The sequence below is a fragment of the Sylvia atricapilla genome, chromosome 10 (assembly GCF_009819655.1).
Source record: "Sylvia atricapilla isolate bSylAtr1 chromosome 10, bSylAtr1.pri, whole genome shotgun sequence".
In the NCBI taxonomy this organism is placed as follows: domain Eukaryota; kingdom Metazoa; phylum Chordata; class Aves; order Passeriformes; family Sylviidae; genus Sylvia; species Sylvia atricapilla.
The window spans coordinates 4760946-4788841 of NC_089149.1; the positions used below are offsets into that span (position 1 = coordinate 4760946).

General features: G+C 41.2%; 2 protein-coding genes across 2 annotated transcripts in view; one reads left to right on the forward strand and one right to left on the reverse strand.

Annotated features, from left to right (window-relative positions):
* Window positions 1-24112, forward strand: part of FNDC3B (fibronectin type III domain containing 3B) — a 186913-nt gene extending 162801 nt beyond the window's left edge. Inside the window, exons 23-26 of the mRNA XM_066325740.1 lie at window positions 1199-1411; window positions 10932-11098; window positions 13857-13984; window positions 21508-24112. Of these exons, the coding sequence (XP_066181837.1) occupies window positions 1199-1411; window positions 10932-11098; window positions 13857-13984; window positions 21508-21819 (820 nt within the window). The 3' untranslated portion in view covers window positions 21820-24112. The remainder of the gene's footprint in view (window positions 1-1198; window positions 1412-10931; window positions 11099-13856; window positions 13985-21507) is intronic.
* TNFSF10 (TNF superfamily member 10) overlaps window positions 1-27896 on the reverse strand; it is a 122423-nt gene that overhangs the window by 69174 nt on the left and 25353 nt on the right. The window lies entirely within an intron of this gene.

Consider the following 27896-nt stretch of genomic DNA (forward strand, 5'->3'; position numbering starts at 1 on the left):
GTCAAAATAAGCAGCTTTGCCAAGCAAAGACAACTCTTGTAAAGAGTCTTTACCCATGAAAAAATACAAGGCTGCTGTGCACAGGATTTCCAAAATAAATGGCATCTCTCCAGCTAACCAAACTAGGCTGAACTATCTTAAACTTAATTAGTTTCCCCATCCAGATTTTTCTTATTCAGTCTTTGATTTAACAGTCTTTTGAAACCTTTCAAGCTCATCTGTACCAATATTTCTATTTACACAGTCCTCAAAACTATTTGGAAATGCAAATTTCCCACTTTTGTATGGTGCTGTTGATGTTACCATAGTCAGAGACTGCTGCTCCTCACTTAAGTGTTAGACTAAGGTGCAGAGAGGTAAGAGAATATTAACAAAGTAGAAAGCAGGAGTCATTATCTTAAGAAAGAAATAGAATTTAGAAGACTGGCTCAGTCTTAAGAACATTTCTGAATTCAAGCTGCTGTGACCAGGCAGGTGGTCTGCTTTTCTTCTTGCTGTCCTTAAATGACTTGGGGACGTTTGTGCATCTTTGGGAGTGACTTGGGTCCAGCATTTATTTGATCTCATGGGTAGTTCACTGGCAGTTAACATTTCTGCAGTTTGTGGCAGAGTGTAGGAGGTTTGTGGATTTGACCTTCTCTGTTAGTTCCTCTCAGCAGCATTTCCTGTGCTTAAATAGTGTGCTTTGTGAGACGCTGAGAGGAGCCTGCTCTGGGTCTTCAGGGTGTTTGCCAGCATGGGGATGGGTTTCATGGCAGTGACACCAGTGCTGTCCCTGCATGATTTCACCTCAGTTAGGCCATGATCGTTGTTAGACAACCAGAACACACTTTTGCTTTTTATTTACTGATGGTTGGGCATTTCACATTCTCCAGGCTGTGTTTGTCCTGTGCTGCTGCCCCTTGTCCCTGTGGCTGCAGGGATTGTCACCGGGTCCTGAGATCCAAACCTTCCCCTCTGCCTTGCTGCATTTCTGACACCTTCACTGCAGCTCTTACAGTCTCAGCAGGATGATCCTTGTTGTGCTAACAGAACCTTCCAGGATGCCACAAAAAGCCCTGGGAGCTGGGCTGGGGCACTGTGGCAGGGATGGAGCAGTCAGCCCCAGAAGGCTCTCTGGTCCCTTTGGGATGTGTTTATATCAAGAACCTTGTGAAAACACTTCATTTAACATTCATCTTTTTGCTGTTCATTTTAGGATCAGGATCCAGGCTGTCAATGAAATTGGAGCTGGTCCTTTTAGCCACTTTATTAAAGCAAAAACCAGGCCATTACCACCCTTACCTCCACGGCTGGAGTGTGCTGCAGCAGGGCCTCAGAGCCTGAAGCTGAAGTGGGGAGACAGCAGCTCCAAACTTCACTCTGCTGATGACATGGTCTATATCTTGCAGATAGAGGACAGAAATAAAAGGTAAGAGAGATTCATTTTTTCCTTGTGCTGATAAAAAAGAATTCTGGTTCATCGTAACGCAGTTGTGAGCAAAAGAAAAATTCTGTTTTCCTGACTGCTTCGTGCCTACCAATATGTACAAAATACTGTTTTAATAAGCATTCTGTGCCTGTAGTCTGAGAAAGTTATGCAGCAAAGCTCTAAGTGATACAGAGTCGTGGAATCATTAAAGTTGGAAAAAACCTGTAAATCATTGAGTCCAACCATTAACCTGCCACTGCCAGGTCTAACAGAAATCAATCCTGTACTGGTGAAATTTCAGCAAAGCTCACTCCTCTCTGCCAGTAAATTTAAAATCAAGTTTCATGGTCGCAGTGCTTTAGCTCTTGGAATATATGAAACAAAGATACTGCGCTGAGCTTGCTGTGTGTATTAACAAAGCCAAGGGCTGCAAATCAGAGGTCTAGGTAAGGTAAAGCTGAGCAGAACAATGTTTTTTGGGCAGCATGGTGGTCTTGATTTTATAGCTGTAATGTTTTACAGCATTAGAAAATACGAGCTTGGCATCAGCTTGGTAGCTCCACAATAACTTTGAAATAAGGTGTTCAAGAAACAAGAAAACCTGTTTTTAAATTAGACAGTCAGTGCTAAGCAAAAGCTATCTTCTCATGTGAACTTTGTATTGGAAGATTTGCTAATGTAGCTCCAAAGTTGTGATGAGATATATTCAATTTTAAAAAGGAAGGACAATATGCAAGTAATGCCTAACAGTTTGAGTTCTTCAATGAATAAATATCATAGATGGTTCATAATTTACTAAGAAACACTCTCAACTACTTCAATTAGCTAAAATAAGTGACTTATCTAGTATATAATCCGTAGAGACCTTCAGCAGAGGTCATAATTTGCTGTAAATTAGCACAATTCCTTTAATTTAAATAGAGCTATGCTGAGTTTGTGCCAGCTAAAGATCTGGCCTAAAAGCTCTAATTTTATGTAATAAACCCACCGTGAATAATGCCTTAATGCCTCCCAGCATCTCAGCTGTACTGATGCAGAGAGGGTACACGCTCCCCTATATTAATCCTGAGAGGTGTCCAATGAATATAAATCCCCATTTGAAAGTCTGACTGGTAAAAACAGTTCCCTCAGAGTGCAGTGATGCTTGGCAGGAGCCCATCACCTGCAGCACCCTGGGATTCAGTCAGCTCTAAAGACACATCCAGCAGGCTGCTTTGCTTTGCTTTCATGCAGCACTGCAGGCAGGGTGGTGAGGAACTGTAAATTGTTTTTAACCTGTCTTTATACCACGAAAAATAGTAAGTTTCCTTGTAAGAATAAAGTGTTGCCTCACAGCATGCAGGGAAGGGTTTTTTCTCCTTTGCTTTGGCACAAAGCTCTAGCATGATCCTTTGCCTTTGCACAAGCTTTTCCCACTGCAAATGGAGCTTTTAATTGGGAGCCATTTGAACTTGATACTCTGCTAGATCTTCTTAGCTGTTTGACTTAGAGTCCACATGAGCTCCCAGAGATAAAAAGAAACTGCTCTTCTTCATTGTGCTGCCTCTTCTTTCTTGAACTGAGCCATTCCATGAAATGCCTCCCTTTGGTGGTTGGGTTTGGAGCAATCAGCCCAGATAATTCCTGAAATGGACCAGAGCTGGGGCTGAAGTGGGATGGATGCACTGTTGTGTTTGAGAGCAGCTGGAGCTGGCTGGTCCTGGCAGTAAGATGTGTTTATTTGTTCCCTGTCTGGCAGTGTCTTTTTGCTTTCCATTGTGTGCAAAGTACAGTTCTGTACATGCAGCAGAGCTGTCAGCCCTGATGAGCAGGGAGGGACAGCCCACACAGGAGCAGCAGGTGGTTAACAGGGATAGGAATCCTCTCTGAGATCACTCCCATTGAATAAACCCTCTTGGGACTGAGGGGTTGCTCACCCCTGTGTGTGCTTGTGGAAAATACTGGAATTCAGCTCTTGGAGCATCACTTCAGTTGCACAGTAAACTGTGCACATGTGAGGGAGCAATTAAATTGAATATTCATTTAGCTGGAGGGGACCTGCAGTCCTGCAGGGGGACTGCCTGGCCAGTTCATTGCTGGCCAAATTGAAGTGTTGTTAAGGGCATTGTCCAGATGCCTCTGAATCACTGACAGGCCTGGGACTGACCACTCCTCTAGGAAACCAGTCTCTGCTGAAAAAATGACACAGAATAAATTATCTAGAAGGATGTCGTGGAGTATTTTAGGGTTTGAAAGAGTTGTAGGAGGTGCCATGGTGTCCCCTCTGTTGGGAGAAGAGATATTAATTGATTCAGGGAAAGAGGTTGTGATTTAAGACTTGCATAACTGAAAAGTGACCTCTGTCCTATCCCTGGTCTTTCAGAGAACATTGTTACTGTATTCCCTGAGACGTCTGAAATTACTGAGAACACCTTTATACTGAAATCCCTCAATTCAGTATTACAATTGTCCCTTCTTTGGTTTAAAATAGAAGTTACCTTTAAATGTTGTTGAAGCATTTTCACAGGCAGAATTATAAAGATGAGTGAGTTCTTTGCAGAAGAGGAAATAATCAGTAAATCCCATCCTGACCCAATAGCTATAATGGCCTTTTGGTAAAGACTCAGCTCTGGTTTTATGTAATGACAGTCAACCAGTGCTCTCCAGTGTGTCCTGGTCATTAGGAATTGTTTTTAACTTTTCCTCTCTGTAATGAGGTGTAACAGGCCAGTTGTTGGAGACCAAATGTTTCATTGATTTCAAGACCTGTGAAGCAAAATACTTGGAAATCTTCTGGCACTGATTAGTGTATGGGCTTGAGGAGGTGTGCACATCAGAGATGTTCCTGCCTTAGCTCCCATTAGCTCTTCGGGGTGTGACATTTAGGAAGATGAAATTAGCATCACTTGTCCTTTCAATTATGGGTAGCACTGAGTGGAAATGAAGAAAAATCTGTTTCTGGAAAGCTCAGTACATAGAAACGTTAGTTGAGAGTAAATGACCTTTATGTAAGGAGGCCTATGAAATTCCTTTCTTTTTAAAATAAAGTATCAGTTGTGACTTCATTTTCTAATTGTGGTAATGTCAAGAAATTTATGTTAATCAAATTGCACTACTTCCCAGAATACTATGGATTTTATCCTCTGTGGAAGAGATGAACCTAATTAATGGGTTTTATTTTTTTTCTTGCTGTACTAGTAATTAATCTTTAGTTGTTCCCACAACTAATTACACCTCTTAGTGTCTTAAAATGCTCACAATATCCAGTCTGAAAGGGAGAATTAGCAAGTAAATTAGTAGTGGGTCATTTATCAGTTGCTTGTGTTTATTTTGGATGACTGTATGTTGCAGTTGAGGTAAATTATGTGATTTTTATGTGTGTACAGAATCATAATCAATATATGCACGTGTAATTACATTTTAAGGAAGAATCATTGGTAAGGTTGACTAAGAAACACCGTAAACATATTCTTTAAAAAGATAATGTAAGGATCATTGACAATTGTCCCACACTTCTGTTGCCTTCAGCTGGTGGTAGCAGGGAGTGTTTGAACATATGAGCCTCAATATGGGGTGTTTGCTCTGCTTTAACTTGAAGGCAGAACAGAAACACAGAGGGATGAGTTGCTGAATGCAGTGCCCTTGCCTGATGACTTTTGCATAATCATTCCCTGACTACTGCAAGTTTCAAGCAGTCTAATTAAAAAATTGTTTACACTCCTGATTTGATCAAGATAATTTACACCCATTTTAACAGCAATTACTGTTATGCATCAGTCCTACTGGCTTGTGAAATTCTATTAAAATACAAAATCAGATAAGTTAACGTATCCTTGCAAAAACCTGCAGGAAAAAATCATTTTCGTATTGGGTAAAACAGTGATAAAAGGAAATTAAGCATGAGCACCAAGACAGATGGCATGCTACAATTTCCACTCCAAGCCTGGCTAGATAGGAAGTTAATGTTCAGGAAAGTTTTCAAGCTAACCTGTGTTCAAATTGCTGCTTTGTGTAGGTGAGCATTACTATTAATAATAGTGATATTTATATTAGCAGCATTCTGATCAGATACCTGGGGCTTTGCAAATGAAAAAGAAGAGGGAGAACTGTTCCCAGGTGTAAGAGAGTGCACTTGTTGATGTATTTCATCTTTCTTCTTGGAAGCAGGAGTAAACCAACATTCATAGTAGGTGTGAGTAACTGTATATGTGTCATTATTTGACACGAAGTGAAGCCTGAGAAAACCAAGTTAAATGTGTGAGATGAAGTGTTTCAGCTCTTAGGAAACCGGCAAGTCAAAAGAGAAAGATGCTACTCCTTAAGTGTATTCAAAAAATCCCTGCTTTGGTAAGAAATAAAATGTTCTCCTTTATTTTGATCTGTGCACATCTGCAGGTACTTCAGACTCCATGGGTATTTGAATATTCCACAGAGCAGATCATAAATAAGACCCGAGATTGTCACTGTAATAAAAACTATTTTCTGCACATCTGTAACAACCTTATAAGAATACCTTAATTGGAGTAATGACTCTAATATTTAATCTCTGAAGTATAATAAAGGCTCAGCTTAGTGCAGCAGGGTCATGTTGGCCAGTTTTCCAAGGGCACATTTGTGGGTTCCAGCTTCACTTTGCTGATGTTGGTGGAGCAGAGGCTGAGCTTGGCTCCCTGCTCCATCTCTGCCCGGGTTCCTGGGGCTGTCACAGCAGCAGCCTGGACATAATGTGCTCAGTGAGCATCACTGGAAGGCCCATAAACACTGTTTGGTTGCTGCCACACTGGGCAAGTGGCTCTAATGCTGCACAGGGAAGATAAACACGTGTAGGGCTGTAAGAATATTGGTTTGCTGCTCTGAACTGTGTTTGTTCTCTTTTGGTTTTAGCTTTAAGTTCACTATTATTTATCTCTACTGTTGCTTATTGACAAGCTGTTGTAGCTGCCTCCTCATTTACTTCTTCCTGAGTGTATGATTTCAAGAGGCCGTTGGGTGCTCTCCCTGATTACTCCCACGTCTTCCATTCAAATGCTGTTAATTCCCATTTAAGCTCAGTATTACCCTCCCTGCCTGCTCCTTGCCCTCCCCGATGTGGCTACGCACAGGAATCTTCAGTCAGGCACTTTGCTGCTCTGTCTTCCATTCCTCTTGGATGTGCCCAGGTGCTCCTTCCAAAAAAACTATTTTTCTTGCAGTGGAGGAGCTTCTGTAGGCTGAAATATTTCAACTTTCAATACTTCCAGACATGAGACAAGTGGCTTTCTGTTGTAAACATGGGTTACAAACTCAAATTCAGCAGCAGATGAAAGATAATCTAGTAGAAACAGGCTAAAAATCGATTTTTGGCAGCGAGTATCCTTTGTCTTGCCTGCAGATGTGCTAGATAATTCAGGGGAGAAAACCAAACTCTTCCCATCTGACTGTTATCACTTCTCTTCCTGCCTTTTTCTGTTCTTCACTTAGTTTTGCTTTTCAAAGTATAAGGAAGTGTTTCCATCACTGGGCCCTGTTGTTACTATTATTATTATTATTCATAAAAACAAAAATCATATTGGCAGAGGTGAACATACATTATAATACAGGCAATACATATAATAGATATTGCAGATAAAACTTTCCAAAAGAAATCTTTCAGAAAACAGATCTTCAGTTCAGAGGAGCCTGTGCATCCCACCTGTGTGGTCCACACCTCATTTTAGGACTGGAAGCCAGAGTTGGGAGAGGTTGTGGGAGCACAAAACTCCTTTGGAGAGCTCTTGTTATATATTTACTTTGCCTCAGCACCTGCCTGCAAAAGGAGATCCCAAAGAGTGGCTTGGAAAAGTGCCCCAAAGCTAAAAAGATTGAGTCACCCCGGTACTGGTTCTAGGAACAGTGATGGATGTGGGGATGAGAGATGCTGCAGATGTGAAACTTTTCCTTTGAGTAGAATGTTTTAAAATACAGCAGAAATGAAAAAAAAATTGTGTTGACTTTACTCCTCTGTCTCTGAATTAGATGCATTTGTTTTGAAGCTTTGCTTTCTTTGTTGCCACCCACAGTACAGGGAGCTGCTGGTGGAGAGAGAAAATCTCATAAATCAGTGAGCGTTTGATAATGTTCTGCAACCAAATTAGAGGAGCGGTCTGAGAAAGTAGGTGGGGGCAATAAATGTATAGATAACAAGATGTAGCATTAATAATATTAAAAGAGCTGTTGATTTGTGAAATTCTTGTACTTCAGTTCCTAATTAGGCAGTTGCCTTTGTGTGCTGATGTGAAGCCTCGGGTCACAGGTCAGACTGGTGCTGTATTAATGATTGCTTCCCAGCCAAAATCCTGACAATCCGACCGCCTGTTTTGAGAGGCAGCGACAGAATCATTCAGGTGGCTCTTTCAGCCTTTGTGCCTCCCCCCAAGATTTCCATCTTACTTAGTGCTGTACAGTAGAAGTTCTTTCAAATTAAATTCTTGTAAGAACCAACGAGTTGCCAAAACATAAACAAACGCCGAGAGTTTGAAGAGGAACCTGCTGCTCAAAATGTGCTGGGAATTAATGAGCAGAGGTAGAGCAAGTACATTCATATTCTTCTGCTCGATTGGAAGTGATTGAAGTGAAGGAAACAAAATAGCTGCAGCATGCAAAATACTTCCAAGGAGATCTTCACTGGGAATAAAAGGGTATTGATGAAAAACTAACAATGGTGGTGTCTCCCTAACGATTGCTGTAGGACATGATGTTCTCTCTCCTCTGCTGTGAGCAGGTAAATGAATAATTCGTGACTGATGTGAGAATGTCTGGGAAGGGAGAATTGGGATCACCCCATGAGATGAGGGAGAAATAGCCTCTGGGGAGTGTCTCCATCCCCGGAGAAAGTTGCTTTCTTTTTGGTGTCTGCTGTTAATTTAGTGGAGAGGAGAGGCAACACGGCAGCATGGAAAAACTAGAATAAATCAGGTTTAATTGTGGATGCCGCAAACTTAAAAAAAAAATAAAAATACAGCTGTATTGAGAATGCCAGTAACCACAGAGGCTGAATGTTTTCAAAGGCAGGGTGCCAGTTGAGGTATGTAGCCTACTGTCTTTTGAATTCAACTGGGCAAATCTCTGAGATTTGAAAATGTCTTGTTTTGAAGAAGAGTGTCCTCTGTCACCCTCTCATTTTTTGAGATGGTGACAGAGGACAGGGAAGGTTTCCATACACAGATTAAGTCAACTTTTCAGTGCATAGGAGATTAAGTCCTTGCAAACAAGCTCAGAGCTGACTTGTTCTTGAGGCAGTGTATGGAATGAGGCCTGGATGAAGCACAGTGAACAATAACAGGCTTGCCAAGAAGGCAAAGGTACACAGAGCTCATGTTCAAATGTGCTTTTTAAATTAGATTTCGATTTTAAAAATGAAAATGCAACAATATGAACATGTTACCTTAGTTAAGATCATTTTTAACAGTAGCAATGTGCAGCTACACTGATTGACTCAACTTTAGGTTCATTGTGGACCTCCAGCAGAAAGCCCAGGAGAGTGAAAAAAGACTGTTCCATATCTATAGCCACCTACACTGATTAACTACAATATTTTTAAAAATAACAGAAGTAGCCCTGGAGGATTATGAAATGCCTCCTTTACGTGTGCTTCCATTGCAGTCCTGTGGTGCAAGCTTCTCTGTAACAGTTCTTGCTTTCCTCACAGATGTTTTCTGAGACAGAGAAGTAGAAATGAGTGGAGATGGGAAGTGAATGGGAGTGTTGGTATTAACTGAACTGAGAGTATTAGTCGAGTTCCCAAATGACAGAAGGAGCTCAAATATTTTTCCAGATCACTTCCTCAGTGTTGGGAAGTGTTAGCGACCTTAGTCATATCCAAAAGGTGAAAATGTCATTTGAGTCACTGATATTTGCCATATGAATGACTGGAAATGTACCTTAAGCCCACCTTAAGTTGGGAAGATAAATTTATCCTCCCTTGCTCACCTAACTCCACAAATGATTGTGAAGAGGTCATTAGCCTAAAATAGGCATTGGATCTTTTCTGCTCTCTGTTGCCCTTGGATCAGGGTCAGAGACAAATCTCTGTGAGTAGTGCAGTGGTTTCTGAGCCAGCTGCCTGATTGAGCTGCAAGAAGTGCAGAGGGAGAGAGCATCTTGTCTCTTGAGTCTTAATGCTGTCCTGAGTATGTGTTCTTTGCTCATCACATGGTGAATGTCAAGAAATTTTATCCCATGAGCACGGGTTTGTGTCAGTCTTTAGAAACGTGCTGTGGCTGCTTACATGAGCCTCAGAAATGTGAGATAGCAGGGAGCTCTTAAACTGGGTAAGCATAAGGTTAAGGAAACAATTCTTTTGGAAGATGGCTCTAAACTCTCCTCTTAAAAACTTGTGGGCACAGGTCTTTAGTTTTCTATCAATGTGTGGGTCTCACTAAAACTCAGTAGGGTTAGCAAGTCACATTAGTCCTCAGAGTACATTTCCAGCAATTTGAATTACCTGAATATTTCCTTTTATTACAGATGATTCTTGATCTCTGTTTGTACTTACGTGGATTGCAATCATAACGTAATACAACTTGATTTTTCTCTCTGAGAGCTAATGACAGGCCCAGTTCCTTTGAAATGCTCAAATTGGTTGTACTCTGTATCTCATGCAAAGCCAAAGCATAAAGCTAGCACCTAGATAGGGAGGTCAGAGAAAAATATCTCTTGGCTTCCTGGTGATTTAAAACCTTCTGAAATGGTTAAGACACTTGAATAAGGGTACTAAATAATCAAAAAATAGTATGTGATCCTACGCAGCAAATTTTCTGTTCTCCAAGGCCAGGACTGTTGTGTGCAAGGCGTTGTTCCCTGGTGGAGGCCAAGTGGACGGATGCACAATCTGGGTGCTTCCTCTTTATTTGCTTTCATCCCCACTGTGCTCAGCTCCTGGGGGTCAGAGGCTTAGCCAGAAATTGCTGGCTGACATACAGTTAGTGTTAGTGAAAAGCATTTATCTGAGCAGAGCAATAAGAAATAAAAGTCAGATTCTCTTTAGCAGCTGTGTACCTTTTTTTTAAGTGACGCTGATTTTGTTCAGTATTATGTTGTTGGACAAATTTGTGTGTGTTCCTGTTTAGTCTTGCCAATGGAAGTGTTCATGACTGCAAGACATGGTCTTTGTGTCTTAACATGCAAACAAAGTCCAAATCCATTAAAGAGTTAACATATTAACTGTGTTTTCATCATACGTGTAAACCAGCAGCACACATGGTGTATTGTAGCAGGACACAGGCTGAATCCATTTTGATTCCATGGTAGTGGAGGACCCATTGGCAGATGTTCTTCCTGATAATTCATGTAATCATTTTTCAAGGTAATAGTACTTTCAAAAGGGACAATAAACTTTTGCTATCTCTGACCTCCTCATCATCATCAGTTATCAATGTGGCATTTTTATACCTGTGTTGAACAGCCCTGCAGGGCACATGGTGCCAGCTTTCTTAAAATGGATACTTCCAGCTGCTGAGTACAATAGCCAGAAATGTCAGTGCCACTCCAGTGTAACTGCATACTCTCATTTTTATTGTTTCAGGTTTATCCCAATTTATCGGGGACCAAGTCACACGTACAAGATACAGAGGCTGACGGAATCCACCTGTTACTCCTTCAGAATACAGGCAGTCAATGATGCTGGGGAGGGACCTTTCTCAGAAATCTGTACCTTCTGCACAACTAAGTCAGTCCCACCTGCAATCAAAGGTATGTAGCAGGGTGTTTTATGTGTAAGTAACATGTAAATATTTATGTGAATGGTAAATATCAGGGGAGGTTGTAAGGGTTACCATGAGTAATAACACACGTGAAGATTCAGTTTGTTCTGACTGTAGGTTTCTCTTGAGTTGTGAAGTTACTTAATGGTGAGAAGCTCAATTACCACCCAAAAAAATCACACAAGTAACATAAAGGTTATGTCGGCCATCGTTGTAATAAAAAACTGTTAAAATGCTGCTGTTGTCAATAATGTTTGCCAGGGGATTGCTCTGGATTACCACAGCATTTATGCAAGGAGTCTAACAGCTCTAGTGTGTGTGTGTGTACCCACCAACTTAAGCTTTTGTATAGTTTAATGTTTTTTGTTGTGATTTTGATGTCCAGTGTAGACCTTCAGGGTTTATTTTTCCTTTAATGTATAAAATTAATTATGATATTTCACATATAGAGCATTAGACTTAGAACTCAGCATGTGTTCCACTAGGAGAACTAAAGGCCTAATTAAATGAAGTTTTATAATGAAAAGTCTGTGTGTAAATTTTGTCTTAAAGTAATTATGCTCCTGAGGAGGAGGAAGGAAGGAAGGAGCAAAAGTAAAAACCACAGTGAAAGATGTTTCATTATAAAACTTCATGTAATTAAGCCTTTTGTTCTAGGCCTAATTAGTCCTTCTTTGACCTGTTACAAAGGCAGTGGGTTTGCTCTCTGGGCTGTCAGATCAGCTGAGCTGAAATCAAATGCACCTTTTCCCCTGGGTGGTAAAGTCTTCCCTGTCAAGCCCTGTGATTTTCTGAGAGATACAACTGTCAATTTGTCAGAGAGGTTTTGTTTGTTTCTCTGTATTAAAAATCTGGCTTTGGTGATTTTGACACCTTTTGTAACCAAATACTTAGAGAAAAGTGAACATTGCTGGGGATGCCTTTCCCTGCTAGGTCAGCTCCTCTGAGCCACCCCAGGGAGAAAAACACTCTCCAGCAAAAAATACCTGTGGCATTGAGGGTAGGGATACTTAGCCAGGGGTGAGTTATCCTGGTTCACACCTTTACACAGGTGTGAGATGTGCTGCCCAGCCAAGGGAAGGGAACTCACGTGGGGTGACCCACATCCACTAAAGTCACACTTGCATTTTGTTGGCTAAAAATCCATTTTATTCAGTTCACCTCACTTCGGTTTTATGTTTTGAACTCCCAGTCTGCCTGTCGAGTCCCTGTTAAATGTGACTCATCCCCTGGGCTGAGTATCAATGGTGCAAATGCCAGGTCGTGTGTGGGCTGGGACCTCGGGTACCTGACAGAGCACTGGCTGTGACAGAGAAAAGGGCATGACAAAACTGTGCTAATGAACACTGCTGAGGGGAAGTGATGCCATGGGGGAGGAGTGGTGATGCAGAATGATGGTGTTGCTTCCCTTCTGTGCTCAGAGAAATACAGAGGAATTTACGTGATAAGCTTAGTTTGGCTTTTTATCTATCAGAATAAAATGTTTGTTCTCCTATAAGGTCTCCTAATTACTCTCTTAGTGATGCCAACCCCAGAATAGCTTTGTTGTTAATGGCAGCGTTTTCGAAGTGTCAGACAAAAACCGTAGATGTATTGAAGTGAGGGATGGAAGGAGAAGGAAACATAATTGAGATTGTTGTTGTCAGCTAAGATGAAGGCGTCTATTAACAGTCTCTCAACACTAGCAGATGTGCAGAGAGAAGTAAATGGATATTGATTACATTTGGGCCTTCATGATTCATGTGTTCCTCTTGGGAAGTAACAAATCAGTCTAAAATTCGTGTAATGTATGCAGCAGCATTTTTTTCTTTGGTAGACCCTCCTGTTGTCTGTTTTTGTAGGGTTGGGGATCTCGATTGCCTTTAACAAGCTCGTGTCCCTGCACGTGCACATGTTAACCACCTAATACAAGTGTACAGCACTCTTGTTTCTCCCAGTTTTATTCTTTTTCTTTTTTTTGATATTGTGCTTGCTGGCTCTGCCTGATCAAGAGATTGGAGGACCCTGGAGTATTTTTCATGCCTTCCAGTGGCAGATGCTTTGTTGTACATAAAGATGTGCTGCCCCAGTCTGTGCTCTGCTGGGCTCACCTGTGAGCTTGCCTTGGGTCAAGGCACAGCATCCCTTGTCTTTTAGGTGGTCAGAGAGCCTCTGCCAATGACAGCAGCCTTGTAATACCTGACAAATTGAATTTCTCTGGAGTTCTTGTGAGAGCATTAGTTTAAGTCTGGCTAGAAATAACGGGTCTGATCAAGTGAGTGTCAGGCTCAGAGTTATATTCAAGTCTAGGTTTTGAAAATTATGCTTGTCCTTTTGCTTCCCAGGCTGGACTTCACCTGTAATACAGAAAATTCTTTAGCTTCTCACATTCCTTCTCCTGTTTTTCCTGAATGAAATGTTTGATATTATTCCTCTCTTTCAATGGCATGTAGCATGGGAGGGATGCACTGGGAGGCATCTCCACTGGCACAGGTGTTTGCTCAGAACTTCACAGAATTGCTGCTTTTATGAATGCCTGTGTAATTTGTGCATTGGCTTCTGCTTTGAAAAGATCAGTGCACAGCACTGCAATTAAGTTTTGAAAGTTTTCTCTAAATCCACTCCTCCCTTTGTAGCAGCTCACAGAGCTGACAGGTAAGAGATGCTCTACCCTTTTTAAAATGTTCTGGTATGTGTTACAGTGCTCTTAAAATAAGATTTCAGTGCAGTCTTTATACTAAACATGAACACATTTCCTTTTGTTGTAGCCCCTCGAGTGACACAGCTGGGAGGAAACTCCTGTGAAGTTACCTGGGAAATGGTCCCACCCATGAAGGGAGATCCTGTAGGTTATGTTCTGCAGGTACTGGTTGGAAGAGAGTCTGAATACAAGCAGGTAGGGAAATGGTCTGGATTTAATATTGTTAAATTGATGTCATAATGGAAATGGTTTTGAAAATCCACTGTGCTGCTTCTTTCTCCTGTATTGAATTACACCCTATGGTGATGTGTCAGGTGCACTTAGGTAAAGGCTGAGTCAAAATTAAGGGCTGTAATGGGCTGTTTTCTTCCCTGAGGGAGAATATGGAACATCGTTATTTTATTGGAGTGATTTGTGTTCTTTCTGTGGTTAATCACTATTTTTAACTGTACTAACCTTTAAAAACTTAACAGTTCTGTCCACCCATGCTTGCTTCTGAGCTGGCTGCTCTAAACCATTATCTGGAGATGAGATGAAGTCAAAAGATGAACCTTTCTAAGCCAATGCCAAGACTGTCCATCAAGGTTTTCAGTCGAGTACACTTTGAGTGGTTTGTTCACCTGTCTCATCTCTGCCTGAGGTTTTGATGCACGTGTAGCTGCTGTGTATCCTTTCTGTCACTGCGGAAGCAAAGGCAGTGAAGTACAGCTGATCCTTCTTTCCTTGTCTGTCTGGATTAGACATCACAAGTGGACACTTCCCCAGAGCACCTGAAACAGAACAGCTCATTCACAGATCTTTTATTTCATCTATCACACCTCTGGCTGTGTGATTTGCAGTGCACTTCATCTGCGTGCTCTCTTTTTCCTGTGCTTTCTTTCGTTATCATGCAGATTCCTAATAAATCCAAATTAGGGAAATGAGACACGCTATGCTAATTAAACTCTTACACTGTGCTAATTAAACTCTTAGAAATACGTATAAGGTAGTGCTTTCTTTGCAACTGTGTCCTTGTTGCTCTTCAGGCTGTTTTTGTGTGCTACTGTGAACTAATGAATTATCAAAAATAACAAGAAAATTGCAAGACACTTTATGAGGGTGATGAAGATTCAGAAACCAAATGATTGTTTTTGTCAGGAAACGTTTTTGGTGCTGGTGTAGGTAATGAAACTCCAGTGTACTGTGTTGGCCTCATAATGTCAGTGGCAAGTGGATAAGTGGAGCCATTTTGCTGTTGCCTGATGCACAGAGTCGCTTTGGTGTGTTACCTTCAGCAAACAGCCCCAGTGGTTAAAATGTTCTGGTGTCCCTGGAGAGAACTGGACACAGCTTCATGTTCCTGGGACATAAGTGATGGCTTAATCTGCACATAAGTGATGGCTTAATCTGCACAGTGCAGAACTTGTGGTGTGAAGGAAGTAAAAAGTACTTTCAGGGTCTTCTTGTGTTGAGGGTCTTCATTTCTTATGAGGCACGAGCCTGGTGAGTGGTTTCAGTGTGAGTTGTCACCAGTAACTCCCTGCAAGAAGTTCCTGGCTGGGATGCTCCAAGTGACAGTGGGACTTGTGTAGTTGTGCTGGAGAGATTTCTACTGTTTCACCTTCACAGAAATCACCTTTGCCCATCAGGATGTTTTTTTTTTTCTCCATCAGGAGTGTGGGTGGTGTCTCAGCCCTGGGGCATGTCCCTGTCCATGAGCTGCAGTGGCTGTGTGCTCTGAGCTCCTGTAATGTGCACAGAAGATAAAATACAGAAACACCTTTCAGTGATTTTCTGGCTAATACATTTTCATCTCTGCTTTGACATGCCTGTGGTCACCTGCTGCTATTTAACTGAAAAGTACTGTCACCAATATGCTAATTAATGTTAGTGATATGTTAATTACCTTTAAAGTGCAAGTCCTAAATTTATTTTGAAATATATTTTGTTCCCTGCAAGTAGCATATGTATTTTGCATATGTATCTAAAGGGGTTTATTATACTAGAAACATTTTGCTAATTGTTTTGAAGGGTGGCACAAACGAAATGTTTCAGGGTATTCATGGAATGCAACGTCAGCCACTGATATGCTTTTGGGTAAAGTGTCCTTTCTTTTGAGACTGTCACACCTGAGCTGTCTCCCTCCCCTGCACCCCTGCACAGCCTAAAAGCTGCTGATTTTCCACCACTTCATCTAGCAAAGGTGATACCAAAGTACTCAAAAGCCCTCTTTTTTCAGACTGGGACTGCAGCCATCCTCTGCAGGGGACTGCTCTCCTCTGGGGGAATATTTTATAAATATTTCTCTGCTGAGAATTGTCTGAGGAACTGAATTTGCTGGAGCTAAACAGATAACACCTCAGCTCCCTGGAAAGTGTATTTTATAAAACGCTAACTGTTCCTTTCTGTGTTTCTCACACAGTGTGTTCCTTTTTGTCTATTTGTATGCTTTATCTTTACAGATAATTTTTAAAAAGCAATGGCATGTGACAGTTCTTTTTAGGAAATCAAATCTTCCTTGTTTATGAATCAGGATGTAAGCCACAGGAGATTCTTGGAATCAGTGGCCTGGATTTATTTTTCTGTTTCTTGCACTTCTGTCTAGCATAGCTTATTCAGTCAGAATTCAGCTCCAAAGTATCTTAGATTGTCTCTGTGTTGGCACAGCTTTAATGTGGATTTAAGGGAGTGGGCTGGGCTGTGCAGCACCTGCAGGAGCTGCAGTTTGGGATAACAGCTGCAATGCCCAGCAGCCTAAGGTTTGGTTTCCCATTTGAGCAGCTCTGGGGATGGAATCACCCAGGAACCAGGTCCTCCCAAGAACTGACCATGGGAAGTCAGAACCGAACTTTTTAAAGCTTCTTTATCTTTAAATTGTTTGCCACAGAAGCAAAATGTTCTACCTTTGAAATTTCTGAGAATTTGGAGGCAGCAGCATTTCTTCAGCTTCTGCCACATCTCTTCTGGGGGGAAAAAACTGTCTCCAAATGCTTTCCAAAAGAAGAACTGTGGGTAGGATCCCCTGGGTGTGTGAAAATCCCCGTGTGGTTCTCAGGTCTGCACTGAGAGGTGGGTGCTTGCGAGAGCTCAGTTGGCCTTACCAAGCTCTCACTTCAATTATTGTTTTTTATTTGGATTAGATTGTGTAGACACACAATAACTGAAATGTTTTAGTGAACTGATAAATTTGGTAAAGCTCTTCTCAGCCAAAAATTGAGTTTCCTTCTCTATTTTCAGTGAGTCCAAGGCACTTGTGCTGGTTGTGTGCCAGAATATGACAGAATGACACAGTACCTGTTGGCATTTAGTGCCACTTGCATCGAGCATTTCCTCTGCCTCCTGGTGCCAATTTTGTGTCGTGAGATGGACCAAATAATTTCCTTTGGTTGGGGTTTTTTGGTGCAAACAACTTCAAGGCAGATTCTCTGAGGAGTTGTTGTTTCTTTCTTCAGGAGACAAGACTGTCACACAACTCTGAGGGGTTTTTGAATATCTCAGCAGTGGAGTGAGTGAAGCTGATGTGGAGTTTGGATGAAATTATCATCCAGTTTCTTAAAAAGAAATCTGTCAGGTGATTTAGAAGAAATTAAACTTTTAAAGTGGGCATGTTTTTGACATAGATTGAAACCCACCCCTGGCAGGTGGAAGATGTCCCTGCCTACAAAATAGGGTTTTGCTAATTATTAGAGACATTGACCATTGCATCAGGTTGCAATAACCAGGTGAGGTTACCTTGCACTTTTCCAGTGTGTTGCTTATAGGGCAATTATGGCTGTCATTGTTATTGTTTGGAAAGGAGGGAGAGAGGGTTGGTATTATTAAATGAGATCAGTGAAATTGAGAAATCCTTGCCTGCAGGAATTCTCTGTCTCTCCAGCTCGATCAGTGGGATCAAATACCAGGAGAGGCTTCAGCAGCAGTTTATTACTTGTGATGACATTTTCATTGAGGGAGCCAAGCAAAAAGCTCATCACATTTTTATTATATTCTCAAGTGTCCAAACCAAAAAGCTGATTTTAGGAACCAAAAGTGATAAATTGGATAGGCACTTCACTTTGGTTTGTTGGCCACCAAAGCATAATGTGCTATATATAAAATACTATTGCTGCTTTATAGAGTTATCTTTGATTTCCTATTTGTTTGGCAGATTTAAAGACCTTATTCATAGTTGCCAAGGGTTTTTTCTGTTGTATGTGTAAAGTCCTCTCAACAGAACGTAACAGGTAAACAATCTTTCTCCCATATTTGTTCTGTTTGTGCTGGGGGCATCCTGCCACAGCTCTGAGGTGCTGCTGCAGCCCCTGGCAGAGGTTACAATTGTCAGGAGTGGGTGACAATTTAATAATTATTTACCTGTTACTGATAGGTAAGTCCACTGCTGGTAAATACTCCTCAAACCACTGAAGCAGGACAATTTCCATAAATGTCTTAGTGCTACTGCAGGGAATGTTTTGTCTTTATCATTGGTGAATATTAATTCTCATAATCTATTTACTTCCAGTGATTTTTCAAGCTTCCCTTACAGATAACACTCTTCTCTCACTTGGTTGTCTGGCCTTTTTCTGAGAAGTGCTGTTGAATAGCTGACTTGAGTGAACTTGGCCATCTATAACTGTTAGACTGTAGTGAAGATATAGGTCTTTGATTTAGCCAAACTTGGCCTCCAGTTACACTGGTATTCATCACTCTGACAGAACAAAACAAGTAAAAAAGTCCAGAAAAAAATTTTTTTTTTGTACTGGACAGGATTTTTTTCAGTGCAAAGACAAGCTGTATACGTGCCATCCCTAGTACCTCTTAAATGTAATTTATGAAGTTTAGATTATAATTTCTTTCTAATTAAATGTCATTATTTGGATCTTATTGGATTTTTTTTATTTTGGTTCAGAAGTGGTCGTATTGGCTACAAAGGTTTATTTGTGGCAAAGGCATGTAGAGCTTTTCTGGCTACATGTTTTGAAATGAAATGATAAATTACAGCAGCACCAGAAAGCAAATCTTGCTGACAGTCATTTTGTGGGGGCTTTGAGTTACCCTGAGAAACTGAAGAAATGGGAGTTAGGTAGAAAAATCCTTACCCAGTCCTGTGGGACACAGTTGCCCACAACAAGTGGGTATTACAAATGGAATTGCTGTAGGAGAACAGAGGGGCAGAGGTGTTCCTGGGATGAGGAGTGCTTTGCAAACAGATGTTTCAACCCTCACATCACTTCTGTGGCCTGCTACAGCACTTTCAGTTTTGTTTTCCCTGCAATCCTTGTAACTCAGTGACTCACTCCTCGTTGGCATTGGGAAGACAAACAAAGGCAAGAGGAAAAGGCAGCAGTGCATGGCTGTGGCCAGTCACAGGGGTTTATGGGATGAATTTGTTGTATTGTTCTCTCACTTGACCTAGAGGGAACTTCCTGCAAATGCTGAGCAAAACTTGAGCAAGGCAACATTTATTTTAACATCGTTTCCTGATCTGTGCCTCGGGTCCAAGAAGCATGAGCCAGTTAGCAGACTTGTGCTTAGTCTGGAAACCCAGACTCACCATCACTCAGACTGCACTGGGAAAAGCTGTGAAAGCTGACAAGGAAAGGAGAAGACAAATGAAAGCAGCACCTTAATCTTTCTGTCACAGACCTTCTCAAAAGATCAGGAACCAACTGTTTAACCAAGGGATGAGTCTCAGGGGCAAGCAGGGCAGGAAAGCTGGGAAGCTGAGCTCTTTAAGCTCTTTAGCTGAGCAGGTTTCTTCTCTTTCCTCCTCATTTCTTACTCCAGAGTATCACACAGGAAATCCTCTATGTGCTTGGGGCTAGCTTTCCACTTGCTCCCCTTTTCTGAGATGAGTTCTTGCCTCTGGGAGGATGGAAGATGCTCTCAGCCTTCTGCTCCCACAGCAAAGGGAAGGGAAGTGGTAAATGAGCAGAGGAAGAAGCATCTGAAGTTCAGGGTGTTTTTTTCCCAGCAGACACAGCCACTCTGTGACACCTTTTTCATTTCATAAAATACCAGTCTCAAAAACCATCCATTGTATAAATTATTTGTTTTCAGAGTTTGTGAATGTTTCCAGTGGGTTTTTTTTCCATTTGAGTCACAAAATTGTCTCAGATACTCAGTTTTTTCTCTCCTTTCTGATACCGTGACTTGTGCTCTGAAGCATGTGATACCTACATTTGATTAATGTGAATATGTGATGGGTTGGACTAGTAAACAACCAAATATAATGCAGGCAAGAGGAAATTTTTTATACCTTAATAATATTTTATTATTCCCACAGTTCTGAAAGTGCAATTTCTGGCAAGATTGCTGTTTCTTGAGAGAAATGTGAGGGGGGAAAATACATTAAAATTACATTTGTAAGCAATTGTGCAACTACACATTGAATGATTTCCAGTAACTTTCTGTGAAGGTTTTCTTCCTTTTGAGGCCAGACAGGGTGATTATGTCTTAGACATGTTTTAGGCATACAGTCACACTTTCAGAGTGCAGAAATACGTTTGTGGCATTTATCACGCCCACAGAGGGTTAGTGTGTGTTATCATTGCTGCACTGAGTGATGTGTTGGCTGTCCCTGTGTTGAGACTTGTTGAGAAGTCCTCCACATGCCTCTGTTGTTCCAAAACCTGCTTTGACCTGGAGTTCCTTCTTCTGAGAGGCATTTCCTTAGAGATTTGAGTTGATGCCTGGAGAGGCTGCCTAGAAGAGAGACTGGACAGAGTTAGAGAATAAAGGTATTTAATAAATACCTTCAATAGATGCACCTTGGGCAGTGCAAATGCCCAGTGGAGGCCACACCCAAGATGGACAGTGGTCACAAGTTTTTCAGACAGATACAAGTTTGGTCTGTTTGAATATCAGAGGTTAATTGTCCAGTTACAGCTTCAGCTAATGAAGTCACAATCCCCTGGTTCGTTTCTCCCAATTCGTTTTCGTTTATACTTTTTTGGGGCCTGAGGCTGCAATGATGACCTTGGTTCTCGGGCCTGGAAGGATTGTTTGTCTGACCAAACTAACACTTTATATGGAGTGTGAAAAATGAGATTCACTTTTTGGTAGATTTTAAGAAATAGGTTTTAATAAAAAGATAAGACAATTAGGAGATAAGGAAAAAAAGCAAAGTACGGCCGGCTGGGTGACTTGGCATTTAGCCAAGTCCACACTCTGCTATTTCATAGGCTTTCTTTAAATACCCTTTCTGTTGTATCAGTCTGTTGAATATTCATATTTTTCCATAAACTAGTTTCCATATTCCAGGGACTGTTTTGCATGGCCCCTCCTTGGGTCTGCCTTTTTAGAGCATTTGTGTTTCTTGGCTGTGTCTTCATTATCACCTCCAGATTGGGCCTTGGTCCGTGCTTTCTTCAGATGGGAGATGCTGATAGCTGGTGTATCAATAGCAGTCTTCTTTACATGTTCACTGGATGTTATCCCAGCCAAACAGACAGTTTAAGCATACTATATCACTACTACCACTATGCCTCGTTTTCTTTACTAACAGCAGAAATCAAAACTTATATCCTTACCACAACGTTATTAATCATATAGCACACATCTTGCGAAAAGCCAACTTTATAATGGTCATGTATAACATGGAGTTTAGAGTTACACACTAACGCAGTACAGAAAGGTGTAAAAGCTAAAAACTGAAGGCACCAGACTGACCATTTCACGGTGAAATCCTTGTGAGTAGCGCTGTGAGAAGGAAACCTCTACCTAACCGCGCTCCCTTTGCTTTGTGTTTTCCCCCCAAGGTGTACAAGGGAGAAGAGAGCACATTCCACGTCTCAGGCCTGCAGGTGAACACGGACTATCGGTTCCGCGTGTGCGCCTGCCGCCGGTGCCTGGACACGTCGCAGGAGCTGAGCGGCCCCTTCAGCCCCTCGGCGGCGTTCTCGCTGCCGCGCGGGGCCACCGAGCCGCCGGGGGAGACGGGCGGCACCGCGGGCCACAGGGCCAAGGCCACCCTGCCCACGGACGAGCAGTTCGCCGCCCTCATCGTGCTGGGCTTCGCCAGCCTCTCCATCATCTTCGCCTGTATATTGCAGTACTTCTTCATGAAGTAGCCCCTCCGCCTCGTCCCGCGAAACCGGCGCTCGAAACAGCACACGCAGGTCGAACTAATGCTGCGCATTTTAATCCACACATTTATTTTTCAGATATTCCTCCTCCTTTTTCTTCCCCAACCTCCTCCTCCCTCTCTTTTTTTTTTTTTTTTTAATTTGAAATCCTTCGTTCTACCGTGCGTTTTTATATACTGCTCTTGTTGTTTTGGTTTTTTTTTTTTTTACAGTTCTAGCTTGAAGAAAGATAAATCAGTGTTTTGATGCACCTTTTTGAAATTCAGAACTAGGAAGTGGTCAAACTGGAGAAACAAGCAAACCAGATACCAAAAGCAAGATTTTTTTGTTGTTGTTGTTGTTTTTCCTTCATGATTTCAAAATTGTTACAAATTTACCTTTTCAATGTTGTTTTGGGTTTTTTTTTTTTCACTGAAGTTCATGCAGTCTCTTATTTTATCTTACTATTTAGGAAAATTTAATCATGAGTCACTTTTTTTTGTCTCTTCTGTTTCCTTCTAAACATTAGTCACAAGTGTGTTTAGTGGTAAGACTAGAATACAATGTTAGTCAAGTACCAGTTCTTCCTTGAACAGTATTAGCAATGTTGCCTACAGATTATTCACTACACTTGCCCCAATTTTTCAAGGTAAAACCTAAGTTGTTATTTTAACTGTTTAGTGCATTTAAATTGGAACAGCATCCTGCCGTTGAAAAACCTTTTTAGTTGCCTGTTATTTTTACAGTTACGAACACTATAAACTGCCTGTATAAGAAATCAAATAACCAAACTGCATATAAATTATGAAGCATTATAGATCTTTTTTTTTTACCATTTTGATTCCTAGCAGTAATTTTAAGTAAGAGGGCATTGTGCAATAGTTAGTTCTTCCCATGTTCAGCTATTTAAAAGCTGCTTTAACTTGTCTGTTTGTCACTGTATATAACTATTCCTAATCTAATACTAGATATTATTCTATTACGTTCAGCCTGATTTATATGATTCGAGCTGGTGACAGCTTACTGCCTCTACTGAATTAGGTGAGATTTACACTCAATGGAAGCAAACTTTACTGTCAGTTGATCTTTTTTTTTTATTAATAATATTGTTGTTATTTTTTGGAGGGGTGTCTATTTTATGGAACTTTCTTGGAGGTATCAGAAATCACATCTGTTCGTTTTAAATACCTTAGAAGGGTGTCGATGCTGTTCTCACCACGGGGCTGATTGAAATAACTTGGTACCTGGCAAAACTGAGAGGAGAGTCCTGCAGAGGAATGGTCCCTGCTCTGGTGGCAGTGTCCCCCTCCTGCCTGCCCCTTCCCAGACACACTTTAATCCATCGAGACACTAGATTTTTAACTCTTGAGTCATGGGGTTATTTATATTCAGTCAACGTTGTGCAAGTACCTCAGGGACATAAATGAGCTGGAGGTGCAAATAGATTCCAAAAGGGTGCAACAGACACAGTGTATTTCCCTGCCTCTTGTTTTTGTATATTTTTGCTACTTGATTTTGCTTTTGTCCTGGCTTTTTTGTGCTCTGTCTCCATCGTCTAAGATTCAGTGTCCTGTACTAGCATAATATTCCCTTAACCAAAGTAATGGGGAAAAAAACAACATTATTTTTGTTTTTAGGTTTATTTATACTATATACTGCATACAGTACTTTAAATACCAATTACAGTGCAATCTTTTTATTTATTGTAAAAAAAAATAAAAAATAAAAAGTGTACTTATGTACTAATCTAAACCCCGTCTCCACCCTCCCCATAGCATGTTACATTTTTGTCTGTTTTATACTGTTGTACTTTAGGTCAACTTTTTACCTGGCAGCATTCCTAGTATTATTAATCTTCTTGCATTTTCTTGTGTTTTTGAAGATGGGAGCATCTAGTACATTAAATGCCAAAAAAACCCATTATCAGTGATTCAAACGTTTACATGTATCCAAAAACAAAATCATCTCTGGAAAGAAAGTGCTAAGATCAATGAATTATTCTGTGTGCCTCTCTAGATGTAGCAAATATTAGAAATGTTCTGTATTTTGTTATTGACTATAATTAGTTCGATTTAGCCTTGCAAAACTAATGGCATTGAGCTAAATATATATATTTTTTTGTTTTCTGCCAAAGTCATGGCTTGTCAAATTTATTTACATCTTATTTAAATTTATTTGTGATATGGAACTCTGTGATCTTGCATCTGTATTTTGTGAGCAAAGAGTATACAGCTGTTTTCATTGGAGGGGAGAAGAGTGTATTTTTTAAAACGATGAGAAGACCGCTAGTTTGGAAAAACCCAGAAATTTGAATAGATTCCCTTTTTTTATTTTTGGTATATTGTTTGAGCAGTGCTGCTATGAAATCCGAGCTTGACACCTTTTTTTTACGAAAAAACACAAAACTGCTTTAATAAAGAAAGGAAAAAAAAAAAAAACCCCAATGTGCTCTAGATTAGCAATTTTGAAAGTTTGAAATACGAGTGCTACTAAAAGCAGTGAGCAGAAGTGGAGGGGGGAGAGCAGTCAGTCACTCAGAGCATCTCTGTCACTGCTGATTTGTGGGGTCCCTGGTAAACCACACTAACCAGAGCCCCCAGCCCGAGGCTGAGCTTTTGGGAGACTGTGCTGGAGCAGCTGGGACAGGCCCAGTGAATTTGACATTTTCAGTCTGTACCTCCTGCCACAGTGATCTGGTTGTCACTCGTGTGGCAGTGACAAAGGTCGCCGATGTCACACCCTCCTGCTCTGAGGGACCTTGTCCCTGACCCACCACTGCTGATGCCTTGGCCCTTCCCAAACCTCCTCGTGCCCCTGGAGCTGCAGTGGCAGGTGTTGGATCCAACCCCAGGGCGCTCTGCTCTCACAGAAATCACCACCACCAACAAAGGTAGAATGAAACACTAAGTATTTGATACCCTAAAGGAAGGAGAGAGATGTTTTTTATATTGTTCTGCCTTTTTCTTTATGAACTTGAAGTGTTTTCTAATCCTGTTTGTTGGCTCCAGTAGCTCAGTATTCAGTGTCACGATTGAGAAGTGCCCTAATTGAATGTGTATGAACCTTATCCTTGCACAGTTCTTTAAATTGAAAAAGAAAAAGAAAATGTTTTTACCTCACTATGGGAACATACATTCCAAGCTTTTCAACTTTAAAAAAAAAAAATAATCAGAAGTTTTCTTGTATTGTAAATTTTAGACTATTTCATATGCATTATATTAAAACTGCCATATCAATTTTAATGTATAGATTTTGCAAATACTACACTATGTATGTAAGACTTAACTGTATCTGTAGTGTATATGTAATATATTTATGCCCAATAAATGTTTTAATTCTTTCTGTTTTAATTCTTTATTTTAATTGAACACAGGCCTTTTGGGTCCATGTGGCCCCTTCTGGCAGGTCAGTGCTGTTGTGCATCCTGGAGCAAGGGTGGGAGCCCTGAATTCACCTCAAGATGTTTCTGGTTTGTAATTGGAGTGATTGTTGTAGTTTTGTGAAGAGTAAGTTTATAGTGATAATCTGAAAGTCAGGTGTTCTAATCACTTCTTTTAAGTAGCTTGCAAGAAAAATTAAGGATTTATATTTATAGAAACATACTTAGATTTGTTATCTCTTAGTAATTAAACACTTGAAATACTAGAGCTTTAAACTCACTAATTATGTGCAATGAATTCAATTCCTCATCATGATGAATTAATCTAGTATGCATACATATTTCTTGTCAAACACATTCCTGGTAATTTTTTAATGCTTTTCTTCAAGTCACTGCATAAATACAACAGTTGATTTGTTTGCTTTTTTAATTACTGCCGTTCACAACGTGAGTGGGGTTTTCCTAGGGGAATATGGTAACTTTTTTCACTTGGTTGCTCAGCTTTTTTATTTAAGCAATGCTTGCCAAGACAATCTCTTTAACAAAATCTTTTAAATGTGTCTATAAAATAGTAATCAGCACTTTGGTATCTGAGGAGAATCTTTTATTTTCAGTGGTCCCTGGTTTATTGCCCGGGGTGTCTGCAGAGATGCTGGAGGGCAGTGAGAGCCCATGGGGGTGAAGCTGGATTTAAACATTTGCTGTTGGAGTTCTGAATGTTACCCTGTGCTGTTATCACCCACAGGTTTTTGCAGAGGTGCTGGGTGCCTTCCCCACACCCAGACTGTGCAGAGCTGGGTAAGTAGCACTAAATTTTCCATGGATTTGTTTTTTTTTTCTGAGGAAGGACAGAGCAAGTTGTAACCGGGCTGGGGTGATGCCGTATTTACCAGCAGCTCTTTGCCTGCTGCCAAGAGAAGTGTCAGCTTTGAAAAGTTCTGAAAGAAAGCAGAGACATTTTTGGGGCGTTTTTGTGGCCTTAGCAGCAGCCCTTGGGGTGGTGCAGCAGTGGGCCGTGGCCCTGGCACGTGTCACAGTGTGAGCAGTGCCAGGTGTGCCCCAGCAGCGCGTGGTCCCCGGCGCTGGCGCTGCCGTTTCTATGGCAGCGGCGATTCTCTCCTCTCGGTAATCACAGAGCTGCTCGAAACCCAGCGCCTGGAACTTGTTTTGCTCCTCACTTCAGTCGCTCCTGCCGGCTCAGAGCACGTTTGGTGTGGTGCAGGAGAGCTGAGCCCCGTTGGAAGGGAGGGTGTCTCTCTGAGGAACCAGGGGCTCGGTGCCACGTGTGGCACGAGCTGAGCCTCGCGCTCCCGGGACGAGTTGGGAAGCAAACAGGATCTGGAGTGACACCAGTCCGTGTTGTTCGCCTCCTGTGGAGCTTTTCCACAGGCTCACCTGTGTCTTTGACTTTTAAGAGATGCTCAAATCCAGCAAAACATTAGAAAGCTGAAGGGGGGTGGGTCATAGCGCCAGTGTTGAGCCAGAGGACCAAGGCTCTCCTGCCTGTCCATCTTGAAGCATAGCTGAGGTATCTAAACTCCCCCTGAAAATTAAATACTTGGGCTGGAAGCAGATCATCATTAAAGCCCCTTTCAACCCAAACCATTCTGTGATTCCATTCTATGAATTTGTGGCCTGTGGACATGGAGTGATTCTTCTCCAGCATTAATGACATCTACATCAACAGGATGGTTCTGTTAGATCTATTTTGCAACCAAACGTGTTAGAGACAAGAAGAAATTTTTGTGGTAATACGAAGTATAAATTATATTTCCTCTGCAAATCCTTTTCTAGAATTATGGCAGAGTTCATGATGTATTGTCATTTACTGAGGTCGTGTAGAATTATATTCTCCGTCCTTAACCTGGCCTGGAGTAAAAATGCAAATGTTATAAATGTTATCTTTAGTTTTTATCAGAGTGAGAACCACGAATAAGTAGAGTTGAACATGGACATTTTGTTTCGCTGTTTTTATGGCTGAGCAGAAAAGCCAGCTGAGACCCCTGAAAGGGCTATTTTATTTGTACTACATTCTGAACAATTACATCTATCTTTGCTCTTGACAATTGCTCTTACAATGCCCATATTCTTGGCTCAGTAAAATAAAAAGAAATTTCACAAGATGCTTTCAAAGATCGTGGATTAGCCTGAGATCTGCTGTTATCTAAGTGAATGTGCTGTTTTTAGTTTGAGTAGTTACATTTACTGCACTAATTGGTGGCATAGATGGTCTTGCATGCAATCAAAGCTATTTTTAGGTCTCCTGACACAGTTAATAAATAACTACTTGGGTCAGTGTGCTCAGAGGATGTAATTTCTTGGTAATTTTATTAGCTCATCTCTCTCACTTTCTGTCATATGAAAGCTATTACTCTCTACAAATAAAAAGGAGCAAACAGTAGGGATGCAGAAGCCTTGTGAGGATTAACTTGTGAATAGAGTTGAGAAACTCACCCTAATCCAATGCAAATATTGTCTTTTTTAATTTATAGTTCAAAAGCTGTTCCCATAAAAGAAGAACGCAGGTGAGGTGGTGGTTGTGTCCTGGGCTCAGGGGCTGTGCAGCACTGGTGATGTTGGTGTTCCCTGGCTGCACTCCTGCCCAGCCAGGGCTGCAGCTCATCAGGGGTTGCTGAAAAGATCAGGGCTTTGCACTCAGCAGGGCCAAATATCCCCTGGGCTGCTGCTGTGTGGGGTTTGTATT